General features: G+C 39.6%; 1 protein-coding gene across 1 annotated transcript in view; it reads right to left on the reverse strand.

The window, feature by feature from the left end:
• LOC121533071 (NACHT, LRR and PYD domains-containing protein 12-like) overlaps window positions 1-17,187 on the reverse strand; it is a 33,356-nt gene extending 16,169 nt beyond the window's left edge. Inside the window, 12 exon segments of the mRNA XM_045211729.1 lie at window positions 130-303; window positions 611-2,413; window positions 3,890-3,932; window positions 7,981-8,093; window positions 8,359-8,446; window positions 8,570-8,613; window positions 8,819-8,981; window positions 9,186-9,276; window positions 11,657-12,171; window positions 13,216-13,244; window positions 13,681-13,788; window positions 17,115-17,187. Coding sequence (XP_045067664.1) covers window positions 130-303; window positions 611-2,413; window positions 3,890-3,932; window positions 7,981-8,093; window positions 8,359-8,446; window positions 8,570-8,613; window positions 8,819-8,981; window positions 9,186-9,276; window positions 11,657-12,064 — 2,927 coding nt within the window. The 5' untranslated portion in view covers window positions 12,065-12,171; window positions 13,216-13,244; window positions 13,681-13,788; window positions 17,115-17,187.
• Between the last annotated feature and the right edge of the window lie 1,888 nt (window positions 17,188-19,075).

The following is a 19,075-nucleotide window of genomic DNA, read 5'->3' on the forward strand; positions in this document are numbered from 1 at the left end:
ACTTATCAATCTAAACCTTGTAATATATTGATTTAGCCTAAATAATTAATGTAATCACAAATAACATGTTGTATGACAGTAAACAAAGTAGGCCTCAAAATGTGAGAACAAACAAACAATTTGTCACACCTCAGTATTTCTAGTTTGCAGTGTGGATCCCCCAGTCCAGCAGAGAGCAGCTTCACTCCTGAATCCTGCAGGTCATTTTGACTCAGGTCCAGTTCTTTCAAGGGTGAATTTGCGGATCTTAGTGCATCGGCCACTGTTTCACAAGTCTCATTTGTGAGTATACAGCCAGCAAGTCTGAAAAATAATGAAACAACAAAATAAATATTTAATCCTGAATAGAATAACTGTACAATAACAGTTCAAAACATTCTATTTCACAGTCATGCCATTCAAAATAAACTAACCATTCAAAATAAACTAACCACCATGAAATAACATAATATAATATCCCCAAAACATAACAAAATAACCCCAACAATATAATTAATTGAACAAAAAATATTTACATATCCATTTGAATCCCAAGGCTAAAATCAAATGTCACATTTGATTGTGGAAGTATAATTTATTATATTGATATGTATTTCACAAAAATACTCACAAAGCCTTTCTGCAGCATCTCACAGCTGGGACCAGTCTATTACGCTTGTCCCATGATGCTTTGTATTTCCTCAGGTCAATCTCATCTAGTTCCTCCCCTGACTTTAGAAGCACAGAGGCCAACGCTGAGCAGTGATCTGCTGTGAGTTTAACTGAACTTTTCTTTTTATCCTTATGTGAGAGGTATGCTTGAATGTCTTTATTCAATGACTTGTCTCCCATTTCAATCAAACAGTGAAACAGGTTAATGCATCTTTCAGGAGAGATGTCCTGTGTTGGCATGTACTTGAGGTATTTCCTAATTTCCTCAACACTTTCGGACATTGCTTCAGCATTCTTCGACCTTGTCAGTAGGCCTTCCAGAAGCCGTTGATTGGACTCCAATAAGAAGCCATGAAGGAAGCGGACTAAGAGGTCCAGATGTCCATTCTCACTTTGTGAAGCTTTATTCACCACTCTTTCTAGGAAAGTATGCACTTTAGGCCGACCTCTGAACTTGACATTGATGAAAGACTTCAGATCATTCATTTCATTGCTTATGAAACAATGAAACACAAAAAGAGATGCAAAAAACTCCTGGATGGTTAGGTGGACAAAATAGTACACAGTGTTACTATAAATCACATTCTCTCTTTTTAAGATTTTTGTGAACATTGCAGAGTATAGAGATCCTTTCCGTTCCTCATCAGTGATGCCACATTCTACCAGGTCTTTTTCATAAAACATTTGAACCTCCCCCAGATGATTAAAGGCCAGGCGCCCAAGTTTTAAAATTAACAATCTGTTTTGTTTCAAGACATTCTGTGGATTTGTGTGATTCGTCTGGCCCTTCAAGTCAGTCAAGGTGACTAACAAGTGTGTGTACATGGCAGTCAGAGTTTTAGGGACTCCACTGACTTTTTTGCTGAGCATTTCTCCAAGAATCATGGCAGCAATCCAACAGAAGATGGGTATTTGGCACATGATGTGAAGACTCCTTGACATGGTCACATGTGAGATTATACTTCTGGCCAGCTTCTCATCCTTGACTTTCTTCCTGAAGTACTCTTCTTTCTGTTCATCATTGAACCCTCGTACTACTGTCACCTGGTCGATGTGCTTACAGGGGATCTGATTGGCTGCTGCTGGTCTGGAGGTTATCCAGAGGAGAGCTTTAGGAAGCAGATTTCTCTTGATGATGTTGGTTAACAACACATCCACTGATTGTTCATCTGTTATTTTAAACAAAGTCTCGTTATTCTTGAAATCCAATTGAAATCTGCATTCATCAAGACCATCAAAGATGATCATTACTTTATAGGTATCATATAGCAGACCATCAAGTTCTTTGAGAACAGGATGGAAGCTTCTCAGAAGACTATGAACACTGTCAGATCTTTGGATCAAATTCAGCTCCCTGAAAGGAAGGACATAGATAAAATCTATATCCTTATTGGCTTTTCCTTCTGCCCAGTCGAGGATGAACTTCTGCACAGAGAATGTTTTTCCGATGCCAGCGATGCCCTTCGTCAGCACAGTTTTGATGGGTCTCTCTTCTCCTTTCTCTTTTCCAAGTAAGGGTTTGAAGATGTCATTGCAGTTGATTGTGTCTGCTTTTAGCTGGGATGTATCCTCAAGCTGCGACACTTCATGTTCACTATTGACTCTTTCACTCTCTCCAGTTGTGATGTAGAGCTCTGTGTAGATCTTGTTGAATAGTTCTGGGTCCCTTTCTTTTCCAATACCCTCAGAAACATGTTTATATTTCTCCAGCAGTTCTGCTTTGTGTTTCTTTATGACTGTTGAGACATGATCTGCTGCATGCCTACAATTATAGAAATACAACATCAGTGACTGGCCCTGTTTATATCTGGTATTAACATGTGTCCTTTGTACTTTTCAAGGTAAGTGCACATATGAGGACGCAAAACCCTGAGTTGACAGTTGTGGAGGACGGAAGGCTTAAAGGGATAGTGCGACATTTTGGCAACTAAGCCCTTTTTTCTACTTACCCAGAGTCAGATGAACTCATAGATAACATTTTAGTGTCTCTGTGCAGTTTGAAGGAAGTTGAAGGTCGTTTCTGGAGCCATTGCTAATAGCTTTAGCACAATGACTGGATGTCTATAGTAACAGCTAGCCAAAATGTCGCACTATCCCTTTAAGACAGACTGTGAAAGGGATCTGGCAGACACAGTGAGCTGACTGTAGAGAGAGACTTGGTATATAGAGAGACTTGGTATGTAGAGAGACTTGGCTGTAGAAAGACTTTTGAAAAGTGCCTTTAAGCAGGACTGCAATGTTTGTTTGTGTGCATGCCTGTGTGTTGGCAGTTTATTGATATCCAGGCTATTGAATGGCAACCTCCAGGACACAAAAAAGGATGCCTTCTGTCCATTATATGGTGTGAACACATTTGGGACAATTAGGATGTTTGCTAAAGCCTAGCAACATTCTGCCTCACTGAATTTGAAAGGGGGGGGTAACTATACATTTGTGGCAGTAACGTTAATAATAAACATTCCAGCAAAATCCGAGCAGTGTTGACACAAACAAAATACTGTAATGCCAGGTGTAGGCCAGATTCAACATGCCCAGATCACTGTAATCTGATTTTATGTTATTATTAGGTTTCAGGTATAAAAGGGGACTTACAGCTTTATTATTAAGTCTTAAGTATAAAAGGGGACTTAGACACGACAATGAACGGCTAAAAGCAGTGAGTGGCTGTACTGTGTTAGCGATCACCTGATGGGTGGAGAAGAACAGTGGCTGTTTGAGCTGATACATGTAGAATGATCAGGAAATCAATAGAAAATGACTGACAATATTCTGGTCAGAGGCGACAGAATGGCTACCTGCTGCTTTAAACCGTTCGTCGTCGAGGTCTGTCTGAACTCTTAGATACTGTAATTCACTCTGTCTGGATGAGAGCGTCTGCTAAATGACTAAAATGTAAATGCAATAATCCTTGTCAGCGCATTGATTCCAATTGTCCATTGATGCAATGTTAAGCTAGCTATCATTACAAGAATCAGGCTAGCTATCATTACAAGAATCAGGCGTGAGCATCTGTCTGTTCATCCATCTTTATTAAACAGAACCCTAAATTCCTGTTCCGCCAGCATATCATTACTTCTATCACAGATTAATATTGATAAGGAAAGATACTTTGACTAAGCTGTGTACATACTGAACACATTTCAATTTAAATTTGCTCCAGTGTTTTTCCCCCCAATATGCTCTTTTAACATTTCTGATATGTAAATAAATAGCTAGTAAAAAATATATGTTTTCTTACCCTTGATGTGTGAGACTGGTTTGTTGGGCCTGTGGTAGGCACTCTGCATAAATAACAAAGAGAATGTTGCTTAGGATTCAAACATGTATACCAATCATTAACCAATCACTTGGATGTGGCATGGAAGCTATTGTAACAATAAAACTGTCTAACTGAATTTATTTTGCTCATGTGATCACAAACAACTCTGTAAAACCTTATGAAACAAATTAATGTACTAATGATTTTAAAAAAAATATCACTTACGGCCAACTTATAAATTGGCCCACTTTAACATAAAATCGTTTCAAATTACAACGCTAAATATTCTGATTTTTATTCATACCCCCGACCTCAATGACTGTATATAAGAAATGGACAAAGCCATCGATCACATGACACCATTCATTCCTACAGTACCATTCAAAAGTTTGGACACACCTACTCATTCCAGGGTTTTTCTTTATTTTTACTATTTTCTACTTTGTAGAATAATAGTGAAGACATCAAAACTATTAAATAACACATATGGAATCACATAGTAAACACAAAAGTGTTAAACAAATCAAATTATATTTTATATTTGAGATTCTTCAAAGTAGACACCCTTTGCCTTGATGACAGCTTTGCATACTCTTGGCATTCTCTCAACCAGCTTCATGAGGTAGTCACCTGGAATGCATTTCAATTAACAGGTGTGCCTTGTTAAAAGTTAATTTGTGTAATTTCTTTCCTTCTTAATGCGTTTGAGCCAATCAGTTGTGTTGTAACAAGGTAGGGGTGGTATACAGAAGATTGCCCTATTTGGTAAAAGACCAAGTCCATATTATGGCAAGAACAGCTCAAATAAGCTAAGAGAAATGACAGTCCATCATTACTTTAAGACATGAAGGTCAGTCAATCTGGAAAATTTCAAGAACTTTTAAAGTTTCTTCATGTGCAGTCGCAAAAACCATCAAGCGCTATGATGAAACTGGCTCTCATGAGGATCGCCACAGGAAAGGAAGACCCAGAGTTACCTCTGCTACAGAGGATAAGTTCATTAGAGTTACCAGCCTCAGAAATTAAATGCTTCACAGAGTTCAAGTAACAGACACATCTCAACATCAACTGTTCAGAGGAGACTGCGTGAATCAGGCCTTCATGGTCGAATTGCTGCAAAGAAACCACGACTAAAGGACACCAATAAGAAGAGACTTGCTTGGACCAAGAAACACAAGCAATGGACATTAGACCGGTGGAAATCTGTCCTTTGGTCTGATGAGTCCAAATTTTAGATTTTTGGTTCCAACCGCTGTGTCTTTGTGAGACGCAGAGTAGCTGAACGGATGCTCTCCGCATGTGTGGTTCCCACTGTGAAGCATGGAGGAGGAGGTGTGATGGTGCTTTGCTGGTGACAGGGTCTGTGATTTATTTAGAATTCAAGGCATACTTAACCAGCATGGCTACCACACCATTCTGCAGCAATACGCCATCCCATCTGGTTTGCTCTTAGTGGGACTATCATTTGTTTTTCAACAGGACAATGATCCAACACACCTTCAGGCTAAGGGTTATTTGACCAAGAAGGAGAGTGATGTAGTGCTGCATCAGATGACCTGGTCTCCACAATCCCCCGACCTCAACCCAATTGAGATGGTTTTGGATGAGTTTGACCGCAGAGTGAAGGAAAAGCAGTCAACAAGTGCTCAGCATATGTGGGAACTCCTTCAAGACTGTTGGAAAAGCATTCCAGGTAAAGCTGGTTTTAGAGAATGCCAAGAGTGTGCAAAGCTGTCATCAAGGCAAAGGGTGGCTATTTTTAAGAATCTCAAATATAAAATATATTTTGATTTGTTTAACACTTTTTTGGTAACTACATGATTCCATATGTGTTATTTCATAGTTTTGATGTCTTCACTATTATTCTACAATGTAGAAAATAGTACAATTAAAGAAAAACCCTTGAATGAGTAGGTGTGTCCAAAGTTTTGACTAGTACTGTATGTAAAGACTCAACGGCGCATTTGAAGCCAAGGAAGTCGGGTTAAAATGGCGTCTCATGGAAACATAACATGCGCAGTCAAAGATGCTGGATAAATGAAGATAGTTCACTGAGGCCTTCTACCATTGAAAAACATGGTCAACTACACTTAACTGGGTGTGTCTCCCATAGACATAGATAGTAGCTGGGTCTGGTCTACTTAGTTCATTGGGTTTCATTGAACCAAACCCCCCCACAAAAAAACAGGGAGTGGTCTGTCTCGCTTCCTCTTCCGTCTCTGGCGCAGTTTGAGCTACTCCAGGAAGTGACGTTGCAGGCGTAGCTCAGTGCTGCCCCCTCTCATGGAGTATCTCAATTTGAAGGCCAACCGGCATACTGCAGGCGGCCATTAGCAACAAAATTATCCTTATAACTTATTCTGTTTGCGATTTTAAAATAATAGATTGTTGGTTCCATGATTGTCTTCAATTTATTTATTCACTTACACTAAGATTGCCATTTCCCCATTCACTATAATGGGGGATCCTGTTTTCTGCAAACAATGCCTGCAGTACCGCGTCGGACTTGAACTTCATGGCTTCAATGAGAAGGGGCAGTCGTTCTCCACAAATTTTGCCTACATTTAACTAGACGGGTATCATACGAAGCAAGCTAGATCTACTCATGTTTTTCTAAAGCTAACCAGCTTCAATTAGCTTCACATTCCAGCTCAGCTTCATCCGTACTACGACGGTGGATACTGCTCATCCGGCTGTCGCTAACTCTAGCAGGCTTGTAACTACACGTGCATGTGTCATGTGTCTGGTTGAAAGCCGAACTCTTCATTGAGACAATGTTGAAACCATCAATCCATGGGTGAGTCAGTGTCACATTTTCATTTGTGTCGAAATCAAAATGAAAGAAAAGTTATCTTGCAAATTCAGCAGGCTACGGTGTGAAAGATTATTTTAGAAACGCAGTCTTTGTCTTATTATTTATTGTTAATGCCGTCTTTGGTATGCTTATCAATGCACAAGGAACTTTTTCTCCACTCTTATCAATAAAATAATTGTATTAAGTCATACAACATTTGTACTGTGCGTGAAGTTTCAACTGCATTCTGTCATTACTACATAATGTGATAGGTATATTATAATTTGACTATTTTTTAACACAAAAAACATTTGATTAATAAAATATTTAATCAGTCGTCTTCCTCAAATAGAAAGGATGATGATGCAATCTTTACAAGAGGGAGGGAATCTAATTTAATTGGTCCTCAACTCGTGGCTCAGTCATTTCATTCAGCGTATGTGTAGTTAGCCGTGAGTTAGCCTAGCCCCGAAGCAGGTTAGTTCTGAAAGATTCGTTGCCATAGAAATGTACCAGGCTAAAAGGTGAGTGGTTATACTACGTTGAACTCAGAATTGACCAAAGTTACCCCGCTAACTCCTCAAACCAGGTACGTAGGATACCTCTCAGGTAAAGGGGCAATCTGTAGTTCAAACATCAACAAAGTGGACATCCAGCCACTGTTTTTGGTAGAACTCAGAATTGACCAAAGTTACCCCGCTAACTCCTCAAACCAGGTACGTAGGATACCTCTCAGGTAAAGGGGCAATTTGCAGTTCAAACATCAACAAAGTGGACATCCAGCCACTGTTTTTGGTAAACAGCTGAGAGATGGGGCTGGAGAAATGTAACTACTCTCAAATTCATAGACAGAGGAGAGCTATGGATGCAAGGACTGATCAGCCATGAGATCAAAACTATAATTGTAACAATTCTTTGAGGCAGTGTTTGTTTACGAACAATGGAGTAAAACAAGCGTATATTTTGGGTTGCCAGGGACAGTTACACTAAGCTCACAAGGCATTTATAAGTTATATTCTTCAAGAATAAAAGGGTTTATATCATTAATTTGAATTTATAAAAATGTATGTAGCAATCGCAGGTTGCCCATTTAAGTAACTGAGAACATTCTCTTCTATAATAACAAGCTGAAAACAAACAAAAAACTGCACACTTTGAACCAATTGTAAACTCTTCACCTGGTATAAATCTGGCCCCTAGACTACAGAAGCCTCATTTGAAGTGAGTATTTTTTTTTGTTTTTGTACTTATCACAGCTATTTTAAGAATTATTCACCTTTGTTCAGAACCTGCACAGTGATGCGTCTTGCATTGCAGTGGTAGAACACTGGGGCATTTACAATGCTTTCATTCTGAGCTGTGATGGTAGGCTGGTGACTGGAGGCTGGTCTGTTCACAGAGAGAGAGAGAGACAGAGAGGGAGGTAACACTGGTAACACCACTCCCTGTGTCCTCAACCTGATACTACAACACATAGACAACTTTGACATTAAGTATTACACTGAATCTCAGGTGAAAACATAATTGTGACAACATTGGGATGATAAACTTCAACATGTGATACCATGAAACTACACGTGCCAACATTTTAAAGTTTTTCACATGTGAAAATACATATTAGATTTCCACATGTGAAAGTTACCTTTGGTCTTACCTTTGGTCAAAGGATGTTGCTTCACTGTTGACATTGCCATGCTCATCTCTCCTCTGAGTGCTCCTTGTCTTTACATCGTAGTCCTCCTCTGTAGAAGGGAAGAAAGACTTCAGTCAAGGGTTTAGAGAGATGGGTTATGGCAAACAGTTACTTTACAGTATGAGGAGAAAAATCGCCAGAATATCATCTCAGTTTAGACACACAGCTTTACCTCTTCTCTTCTCTGTCTCACTCAGATCAAGAGACCGGGTCGGTCTGAAAAATGACAAAACATGTAAAAAAGGGTTTTGTGTTTGTGAGGCGAACAGAAAATGTAGTTTTGTTACACGGTGTTCCAGAGTTGTTAGACTTATGAATGTGTGCTGTGCTGGTAAAGAGTCTTAGAGAGGTCACACAGCATAACAGGAAAGAATCATGTTAACAGGAATGGTATATGATGTAATGTATTAATATGTCTTACCTTTCTGTCAAGGGGCAGATAGATTGAGAAGATGTAGAGGGAAGTTGAGGGGAGGGCTGAAGAGAAGAGTGTTTGGGAGTGGGGTTTAGGAGAGAGGGAGGGGTTGGGAACGAGAGAGGAGCTGCTCTGTGTTCTCCTACTGCCTCCTGAACATGGTCACCTCCTACCAAGGGGACAGAGAGCATTATGATACAAAATGGTTGAAGGAGGAGGAGTTACAATTTTCTGGAGCACACCCTGACTTAGGACTGTAATATATACACCATATATACTCATATTATTTTACACATTTTGTAACTGTATAATTTAATAATTGAAGACCCATTACTGCCTCTAACTTGTCTAAATGTCTCTGAACAGTGGTTACTTGTAGTTGGGTTACTGGATTGCTGTGCAGTTTCCATAGGTTCAGCATCCTCATCTGTGTCCAATACAAGATGCTTTCCATGCCCCTGTAACTACAGCAAAGAGTTACTGTAATTCTGTGTCAGATGAGGTTGCATGTAAAGGTACATTTGCTAACATTGATTTTGGCTGTATAATTACTCTATGGATTATTATATTAAAGTATTTTAGTTTCAGAAACAGCTCATCATGAATTTGCAGTACTAATTAGAAAATGTGAAATGACTGTAACTGGCTTTTGTATTAATTTCTGTATGTGACTTCCCTTACTGAAAAAACACATGAGTTCATGTGAAATTGTCACGTTTTTCAAATGTAAATTGTATTTTATTATGTGAAATCATGTGAAACACTTCACATGTGATGATATTTCACAAGAAAATTCACAATTCACATGTGATCACCATGTGATTTTGGAACATTTCACGTGATGATATTTCACAAGTGGATTTTTACATGTGATCACATATCCTTTCACATGTAAATAAACATTTTCACATGATGCCCTGCAAACGTCACGAAATAGCTACACTGTTTTCAACGTACATATTTGACACACTTTGACATATATGATTACATTGTTTATGTTTATTTATACAGTAACTATTATTCAACATGTCCTCACATGGGATTTGAACACAACCTCTTGGTTCACGGCATTCTGATCTCCTGCTATGCCACTACGTCGTGTCAATGACTGATTTCATCTGTATTCTTAAACTTTGGACTTCAAAGTAAATCTCAGCTTTGTATAATATACTCAATAAAAAAAACGATTACATTTATCATAGTGATTCAGGAGTTACATTAAAACAGAATAATATGGCCCAGGAACATTAGACAACTATACAGAAAACTCATATAACGCAAATGTCTAGCAACCCAAAGATTGGTTGTTCAAATCTCATCACGGACAACATTAGCATTTTAGCTAATTAGCAACTACTTAGCATGTAACCCTAACCCTTCCCCTAACCTTAACCCTTTAGCCTAACCTTAACCCTAAACTTAAACCTAACCTTGACCCCTAGCCTAGTTAGCCTTAGCCAGCTAGCAAACGTTAGCATTAGCCACCTAGCTAACGTTAGCAACAACAAATTAGAATTCATAACATATCATACGTTTTGCAAATTCGTAACATATTGTATGAATTGGAATTCGTAACAGATCATACGAATTGGAATTCGTAACAGATCATACGAAATGGATGATGGACCTCCACAAATTAATACATACCATACAAAACGTAACATATCATACTAAATGGAGTGTCCCGGATTTACTGTACAGAATAATATGAAATGCTCTGAGACCACGTTGTAGTCAGATTAACTGATAACTAAAACAGCAGTGCAGATGGCACTCTTTGCTAAGTGCAGAGGTTATGAATGTGTAGAGCAGGGATCATCAACTAGATTCAGCCGCGGGATGATTTTTTCTTGAGCGGATGGTCAGAACATAATTAAGCAATAAGGCCCGAGGGGGTGTTGTATATGGCCAATATACCACGGCTAAGGGTTGTTCTTATGATACAGCCCTTAGCCGTGGTATATTGGCCATATACCACAAACCCCCCGAGGTGCCTTATTGCTATTATAAACTGGTTACCAACGTAATTATAGCAGTACAAATATTTTCAAAATACGGTCTGATATACCACGGCTGTCAGCCAATCAGCATTCAGGGCTTGAACCACCCAGTTTATAATTACAAATCATTTGTAGATTACGAATTGACTGCAAGAAGCGCAAACAGATATGTTTGACTAAAACATAATAATTTCAAACCTTGCTTACATTTGTACACAATCACGTGTCTTTATTATGCATGGGAATACTTGGGAACAGATTTCTTAAATTAAAATCCCTTGGAGCTAATTTCCTGGTGTTTTTACAGTCTTTGATGTCCAACCCAGTTGGAGAACCCTGGTGTAGGGGACTTCTGAGAATGCTTCAGACTTTGCGGCGCAGCAGAAAAATCAACATACTGCGAATCCAGAGGTTGTGAGTTCAAATCCCAGGTGGGGTCATACTGAAAAGTCAGTACTAAGTGATCATGTCAAATGTTGTCATTAATTAAAGATTTGTACACTATTTTAGCTGAATAGCGTACCACTTACATTAAAACCACCATACCATTTAATTACTTCCCTTACAAAAAAAAAATGAGACGTGAGGTCGGTTGTTCACACGTAAAACCACATGTTCACATGTATTCAATATAGAGTTCACACGTTAGCACCACCTTTTCACATGAGGAGAATAACATGTTTTCACATTGCAGGTTCATATGTAGTTTCATGTTATCACATGTTGATTTATGCTGTCACATTAACTTTACATAAGATCACACGTGATCACATGAAATGCATTTGTTTTTTCCCATAAGGGTTATTCATACAGAGATTTAATGGAATATCTTAAGGTGACTCACACGTGAAGAGGACCTTTTCCTTTCGGGTTTCCTGTCATCCTTATTTTCAGATTTCCTTTTACAGGCTGTCAGGTGTCTGCTCACTGATGGTTTCCATGTGTGGTCAAGAGCACGTTTGCATGTTTTGCAACGGAGAACGTCTTCACTCCAAACTGTGTTAGGATACTCTGGTTGAATGTCATTGGCCAATTCTTTGCCCTCATTCTTAGCTTTCTTCTTTGCTAAATGACGGGCTGAAGCCAGATGTTTGTCTATTGATTGCTTCTTTATGTGGTCAAGTACACAGTTGCAAGCGTTGCAAAATAATAGTCCATTTTTCTCCTTTGTATCAGGAAACTGTTCCTCCCTGGTTTTAGGCGATGCACGACTTCTGTGGCCAACTCTTGGTGTGCTGTTTTCATCTGGCATTTTGTCAATATTTCTATGGCAGTATTCATAAGCCAAGCACTTTGTTTATTGAAGAGATGATCCTAGCTGTTAAGGCACGGCATGCCCTTTGCTATCACAGGAAGCACCTGTCCGGCGATACAAAGATGAGGACTTGTTAGTACAGTGGTTCTCAAACCTCTCCTCAGGGACCCCCAGACGTTTCACAACTGTGTTGTAGTCCTGAACTAGCTCACCTGATTAACCTAGTCAAGGGCTTGATGATTAGTTGACAAGTTGAATCAGGTGTGCTATCTCTGAAATAGTTAAAATACATGTAATGGCTGGGGGTCCCCGAGGAGGTTTGAAAACCACTGTGTTAGGATCAGGTGAGGCTTTCCCACAAAAGGCAAGTCGTGCATTACATAGGCTACAGTTTCACATGGCAAGTCGTGCATTACATAGGCTACAGTTTCACATGGCAAGTCGTGCATTACATAGGCTACAGTTTCACATGGCAAGTCGTGCATTACATAGGCTACAGTTTCACATGGCAAGTCGTGCATTACATAGGCTACATTTTTCAAACCATGATAGGGAAAAAGAGGCAAATGTTATAGAGAGAGAGTGAGAGAGAGGTCAAACCCTGTACCCTGGACTGTTCTATGGTAAAACTCCTTCCAGTTATCTGCTGCCAATGACTGGAACGAATTGCAAAAATCTCTGAAGCTGGAGACTCTTATCTCCCTCACTAACTTTAAGCATCAGTTGTCAGAGCACCTTACGGATCACTGCACCTGTGCACAGCCCATCTGAAATTAGCCCACCCAACTACCTCATCCCTATATTGTTATTTATTTTGCTCATTTGCACCCCAGTATCTCTATTTGCACATAATCTCTTGCACATCTGTCATTCTAGTGTTTATACTAATTGTAATTATTTTGCACTATAGCCTATTTATTGCCTTACCTCCATAACTTGCTACATTTGCACACACTGTATATATATTTTCTGTGGTATTTTTGACTTTATGTTTTGTTTACCCCATATGTAACTCTGTGTTGTTGTTTTTAATCGCACTGCTTTGCTTTATCTTGGCCAGGTCGCAGTTGTAAATGAGAACTTGTTCTCAACTGGCTTACCTGGTTAAATAAAGGTGAAAAATAAAATAAATAAACTGTGTAGCTTACCTGCCAGGTGTGTCCAAGTTTTGTCCAAGCTGTGTGCACATGTTGTAAAAAGAATATAAAATGTTTTAATTTAGTTCTAAACAAACTTTCATTGTTTCTTTCATAACACTGCTTACATGTCAGCATTATCACTTCCATATCTGTCCACTTAAGTCATTATTATCTTAACACTGGGCGTGGCCTTGTGAATAGCATATAGGATAGTGAAATCTAGTAAATGGAAGGCCTGGGTACACTTCCTGGCATGTCTGGTTGTGTGTTGGGAAAATAAATAGTGTTGGGTAATCTTGCAAGGGCTACTTGGCAAATGTTTGTTGATTTATGTTTCATTAAAACATATTTCTAAAATATTTAAACAACCATATGCTGGCTATCGCAATGCTAGGATACTGCTCTAGGCCATGTATCTCGGCAGTGAACCCTGACCTGACATGGCAGTGCGTGCCACTTCGTCACTCTACTTACAGTGTTACTCCACAACCCCAGCAACTGCTACAATCCAGGTCAGGAAAGAAGAGGAAAGTTCATGTAGGTGTGTCATCCCTTCACTTGGCCTGAAGACAGGTACTGTATCTGCCCAGACACACACAATCTAATTACATCATGCCAGGAATGTCAGCAGCATTGGGTAGGATTTCAATGGTGGATACAGCAACAGGTGTCCTAAACCAGTATAACAAATGATTTACAAAATACTTTTGCAGGACCGTAGAAGTCATATCTGTCTTTTATAATGTATTTCAAATCAATTTGAGTTGATAAAATTGTCAAGTACACTTATTTTGCTGTTCCACCATAACCACCTGTGATCATTAACAGTTTTGTTCAGCAAATACGTACTTAACCGTACAAACCCCCCCACATCTATATACAATTAATTATACGTTAGTACCTTTCTGGTAGGAGAAGTTTACGTTTCTCTGTAGCGTGGTGTGTCTTTGTCACGTGAGTATCTACTCACTTTGTGTTTGTGAATTGTGCTTCATTATCACGCCTCTACGGCCACACCCTCTCTCTCTCGCATGAATACACACATCTCCCTCTGCCTTTAGTAACTACAGGGTCATTGATAAAACATTTTTACAGTGTTGAGTTTCAACCAAAAGATTTACCACACATTCACTGTTAATTGACGGTTTAGAAAACAGGCGCATTATCCCACCAGTAGTATGTTTCCACCAAATGTATTTTAAAAATCAGCGCGTGATGCTTACATTTTCATGTACCGAATAAAAATCTAAAGTTCGATGTGTTTCCATCGCATTTTCAAATCGACCGGTAGTTTTAAACTTCGTTTTTGGCACATGCGCTCTAGCCAACATCTTGCAGACACAGTGCAGGTAGGCTGGTATACATGATGAGATTATTATGGATAAGAGCGAGAATATGTTCATTTGTCAAACGGCAGTCATCATGTCACCAGAACCAGACCCTAGATATTTATTGAAAAGGAGCATCAAAATCACATTTCACTTTCACCACCCTTTGAAATTCCTAAGTTATTTCATCTGTAGCCTAATAAAACGGCGTGCTTTCCCGAGTCCTAGTGAGAGGACCACACACACCATATCATCGCATGAATCAAAGTTAACTGCAATATGATTGTTATTATATTAATATTTGCGTATAAAGGCATTTCCATCGCCATTTCTCGCTTAATTAATTTTACTGACGCAAAAAGATCCCACCACGTTGAACGAACAAATTCTCTGTCGGCATTTATCAAATTGAACCGAAACGTCCTCTTTCCATGACAGCTGTTGTGTTATTTTTTTTTTTTAGACGGTATGACTTTACTCGCATTAAAAAATGTGGATGGAAACATGGTTAGTGTCCATACCTAAAGTCATGATCACTGTCAACAACATCCCATCATGTCACATGGTTGGGTTAGAACTAGCCTGGGTCTGTTTAAGTTATTATTTAACTCCTTGTCTGGCATGACACAGAGTACAACGAGTGGAATGTTAGCAAAAAAGGTTCTGGATTTCAGGCAAGTGTCGTAGTAAATATAAACTGTTATAGATTGATCTGAATATATGTTGTGTAAGATGTTGTGCAAGACCTATTAGGGTCAGGAGCTTGTTTTCAATAAATGCTGTTCCTATGCAAGAACAATGGACAGAGGACCATATCTTGTCACCAGGTGGCCAAGGACAACACCCACGCCACAGGCCACAATCACTTGTTGCTCCCCACGAGTTTCCCTTGAGACACACACACACACACACACACACACACACACACACACATCTCACTGTGGACGCACACTCATTCTCAACTCCCCTTCTACTGGTCGGGTGCCAAGGGCAGAGGACTCTGCCGTGCACCAATGGGGCATCTGCTCTGGACAGAGCAGACCCGCCTCCTACGCCTCGGGAACCAATCAAGGGACTAGAAGAAGGACCCCTTCCTTTATGTTACATTCTATAAAGTAATGCTGTAAACTCTTTTTAATGGCCCTTCTCAACTGTCTCCTTAAGAGGCAATTGGTTGGGTCCATGCATGTAGCTTGAACAGTACCAGCTATCTCTGTTTTAATAAACTGCCTTTTGCTTAAGCAAATTCCTCTCTGTCTAGCGTCGTTGGTTTTGTACTTCCTCTCCAATTATGTGTTCACCAACACAAGGTTAGAACAGGAGTGTGACTGTGTTACCATGGAGACTCAGGTGTTCCTCCAGGACACAGGAGACTACTCTACCTGGCACAGGGACACTGGAGAATAACCCAGCCACATCCACCTAAACCCTGGGTAGAGGGTCTCAGTGAATGTGGTCTGGAATGTGTGCAGGTGGGTCATTGTGTCAGAGTAGACCTTGTAGAAGGACAGAGTGCCGACCAGCCAGTCTAGAAACACTCCTACTCTGGGGGGTGGGCGGCACGAGGACAGAGCAGGTATAACAGTCTCTTCATTATTGTGGTAGGCAAAATAATCATTCCCAGAGCAGAACAGATTCCAGGACCTGTCTCTCTGTCTGTATCGCTCTCTTGTGGTAGAAATATTAGTTCATTAATATCTCTCAGAAACCAGAGCTTGTGAATTCAGTATAGACTTTATTACAAAGTAACAAGCCAAGCTGGTCCATGGAGCAACTGTTTATCCTGACTCTGAGCTCTCCTTTTATACATTTTCATGCTTACACAACATACATAGTCACTCCACTTTATGTAAATGAGAACGTATTTTAGTGCCACTGCACTATTTGCTTCCAAAGTCCAAGTATTATCTCTCTAGGTGGGGTTTCCCCTCCCCTTTGACAATCATGTTTCTTCTGTTTTACCCTTATCATTTCATAACATATGTACTGGAAAATTACCCATACTCTCTGTCTGTCTGTCTGTCTGTCTGTCTCTCTCATAAAAAATACTACAGTTTACTATAGAATACTGTAGTAAACTGTAGTATACTATAGAATCCTAAACTCTACACTGTAGTATCCCTTCAATCGTGTAGTGCTTACAATATAATGTTGTAGTATACTGTAGAATACTGTCCATTGATCACTTAAACACTTGTTTTTGTGTTTTTTCTTTCTTTCTCAAACAGTGATTAGGCCTCATATTCATCTGGTGATGAAATCATTGAATCACCTGACTTCCTCTTTTATCAAATCAAATCGTATTTGTCACTTGCGCAGAATACTACTGGTGTAGACCTTACCGTGAAATACTTACTTACAAGCCCTTAACCAACAATGCAGTTCAAGAAATAGAATTAAGAAAATATTGACTAATTAAACTAAAGTAAAAAATTAAATAAAAAGTAACAATAAAATTACATAACAATAACGAGGCTATATCTTCTAAACATAAATAGTAAACCAAGATGAATATTAGGCCTACTATAAGATACCTTCCAAGTCAATATATGTCAGTGTTTATTGAAGGAAGATTCTTACCTTTTTGTTTACAGAAGTTAGCTTTTCTCAGAGTAGTGTCAGTGGAACTTCGGGAAGTGGCTTTGTGTCTGTGACACGTCTTTCTTTTCCCCAACGCAGTTAAGCCAAAACCACGCCCCGTTATTCAGAGGGGCGTTCTACAACGCTTTGAGCGCTCTCCAAGTCCGGAAGTAAATATCATGTAGCGCGAAATTTCTGTCACTGATTAACATTTGCCTTGTATTTCAAGATTGAAAAATATTTCAGTCACTGAATAATAACATTTGCCTAAATCCTTAATACATACATATTTTTTTCTATGCCAGTGGCTAACCACTCCCCTTGAGCATTTTGTCTTTGATTGAGACAGTAGGAACTTCAAAGGGAACATCATTTTACTTCACATGTGCTTTATTCACTTTGGGTGAGAACTATTTGCATACACTGAGTCAGACAACTTGTGATGTCTAATTTCTGATGGCCTTTTACTTTTAGCATGTGAACAGTATGGGTGCTCAGAGTGTTAGAAATTGCGTAATTCAAATCTGGTATTGGAATAAGAATCAAACATAATCAAGAGATATTCAATCCAAGCTAAATTTATTATATGCAAAATGTATGTATGATAAGTATGAAGGTTCGTATATACGGGTCCACTGAAATACCACGCAGGGCACTCAGAGAACTAATCCATTGTTATGAGTTCTCCTTAAAATACTCTGACAGAGATAGTTCCCGCTCCCTGCTGGGCCTATCAGAGTAGAGACTGAGCGTGGTTTAGACTTACTCAGCCAATCCGTTGGCGCACCGGCTGGTCCCAGCCCCTTGGCGCTCCACTGTTGCACACTGTTACCAGGCATAAATTGTTATCATAACAACCTGTGGAGTCAGCACTTTTTTGCAGTACCCATGTCCTTGGACGGTTCACAGATCACAAAGAAGCAGTGTAGTCTAGTATTTTGAGACACAAGTTCTTATCTCATCCTAGCCCCTAACGTTCCTCACATGAATCACAGCTTGTTATGTGAAACAATTTATATCAGTACAGTACAAACCTTCTATGTTTTAATCACCAATGCATTCCTTCTAAGCTATTCATCACATCCAGATCCAGTTCTGAGAAACTAGATCCCCACAAGAGCCACTGTTCTGGCTTTTTGGTCGTCCAGTCGTGAGACGCCGTTTTGTACCAGCCTTGGTGGAACGACAGGCAACAGCTGTAGGCTGACAGGGAATCATAGGGCCTGGTCGTCTGGCAGCTCTTCGGAGTGCTGCTGCGCTGTTGTCCGCTGTGCTGATGTGAGACTTCCCAAAGCAATGGATGGCTGACACAAGCCTTGATGGACTGCCTTTAATTGCATTAAATTGCATCGCCATTGCCACCAGTGCTTCACTAAAGATGTCATCGATACTCAGCCTGTTGAGGTCATCCAGCATTCCAGCAACCAGGTCAGTTGGTGATAATTCAGAGGATATGTCTGTAAAATAAACAAACATATCGTTTTGGTGCAATGTAAAATTCTAGGAATTCATCACATTGTTAGGGGACAGACAACTGAAATTACAGAAAATGTGTCACTGTCAAAATAATGGCAGTACTGAATGTGAACTGCTTAGAAGTACAGTTCACTTACCCTCATCATTGTCACTGGGCACAGGCTGTTGGTCAGAGGCACTCCGTTTGTTCCTCCAAGCAGGTGGCCATGTCTGCAAGTGAACATAGAAACTACTAAGATACGACTACTAAGGTACAATGCGCAATGAAGGTTGTATATTTGGATGGTTCAACTGCACTCAATATGGATGACAACACCATATAGCATTATTTTGAAACAACAGTAGAAAACGATAACCCAAACAGAATACAAGTGAATACAATACTTTTCCTGTATTCATTCATGAAGATCTACTGTAAATCTTGTGTTGGCACCTGTAACCAGCCTAAACAGAAGGGGTATTGTATTTATTATCTGACAGTCTGC

Source organism: Coregonus clupeaformis, chromosome 38, assembly GCF_020615455.1.
Source record: "Coregonus clupeaformis isolate EN_2021a chromosome 38, ASM2061545v1, whole genome shotgun sequence".
Taxonomy (NCBI): domain Eukaryota; kingdom Metazoa; phylum Chordata; class Actinopteri; order Salmoniformes; family Salmonidae; genus Coregonus; species Coregonus clupeaformis.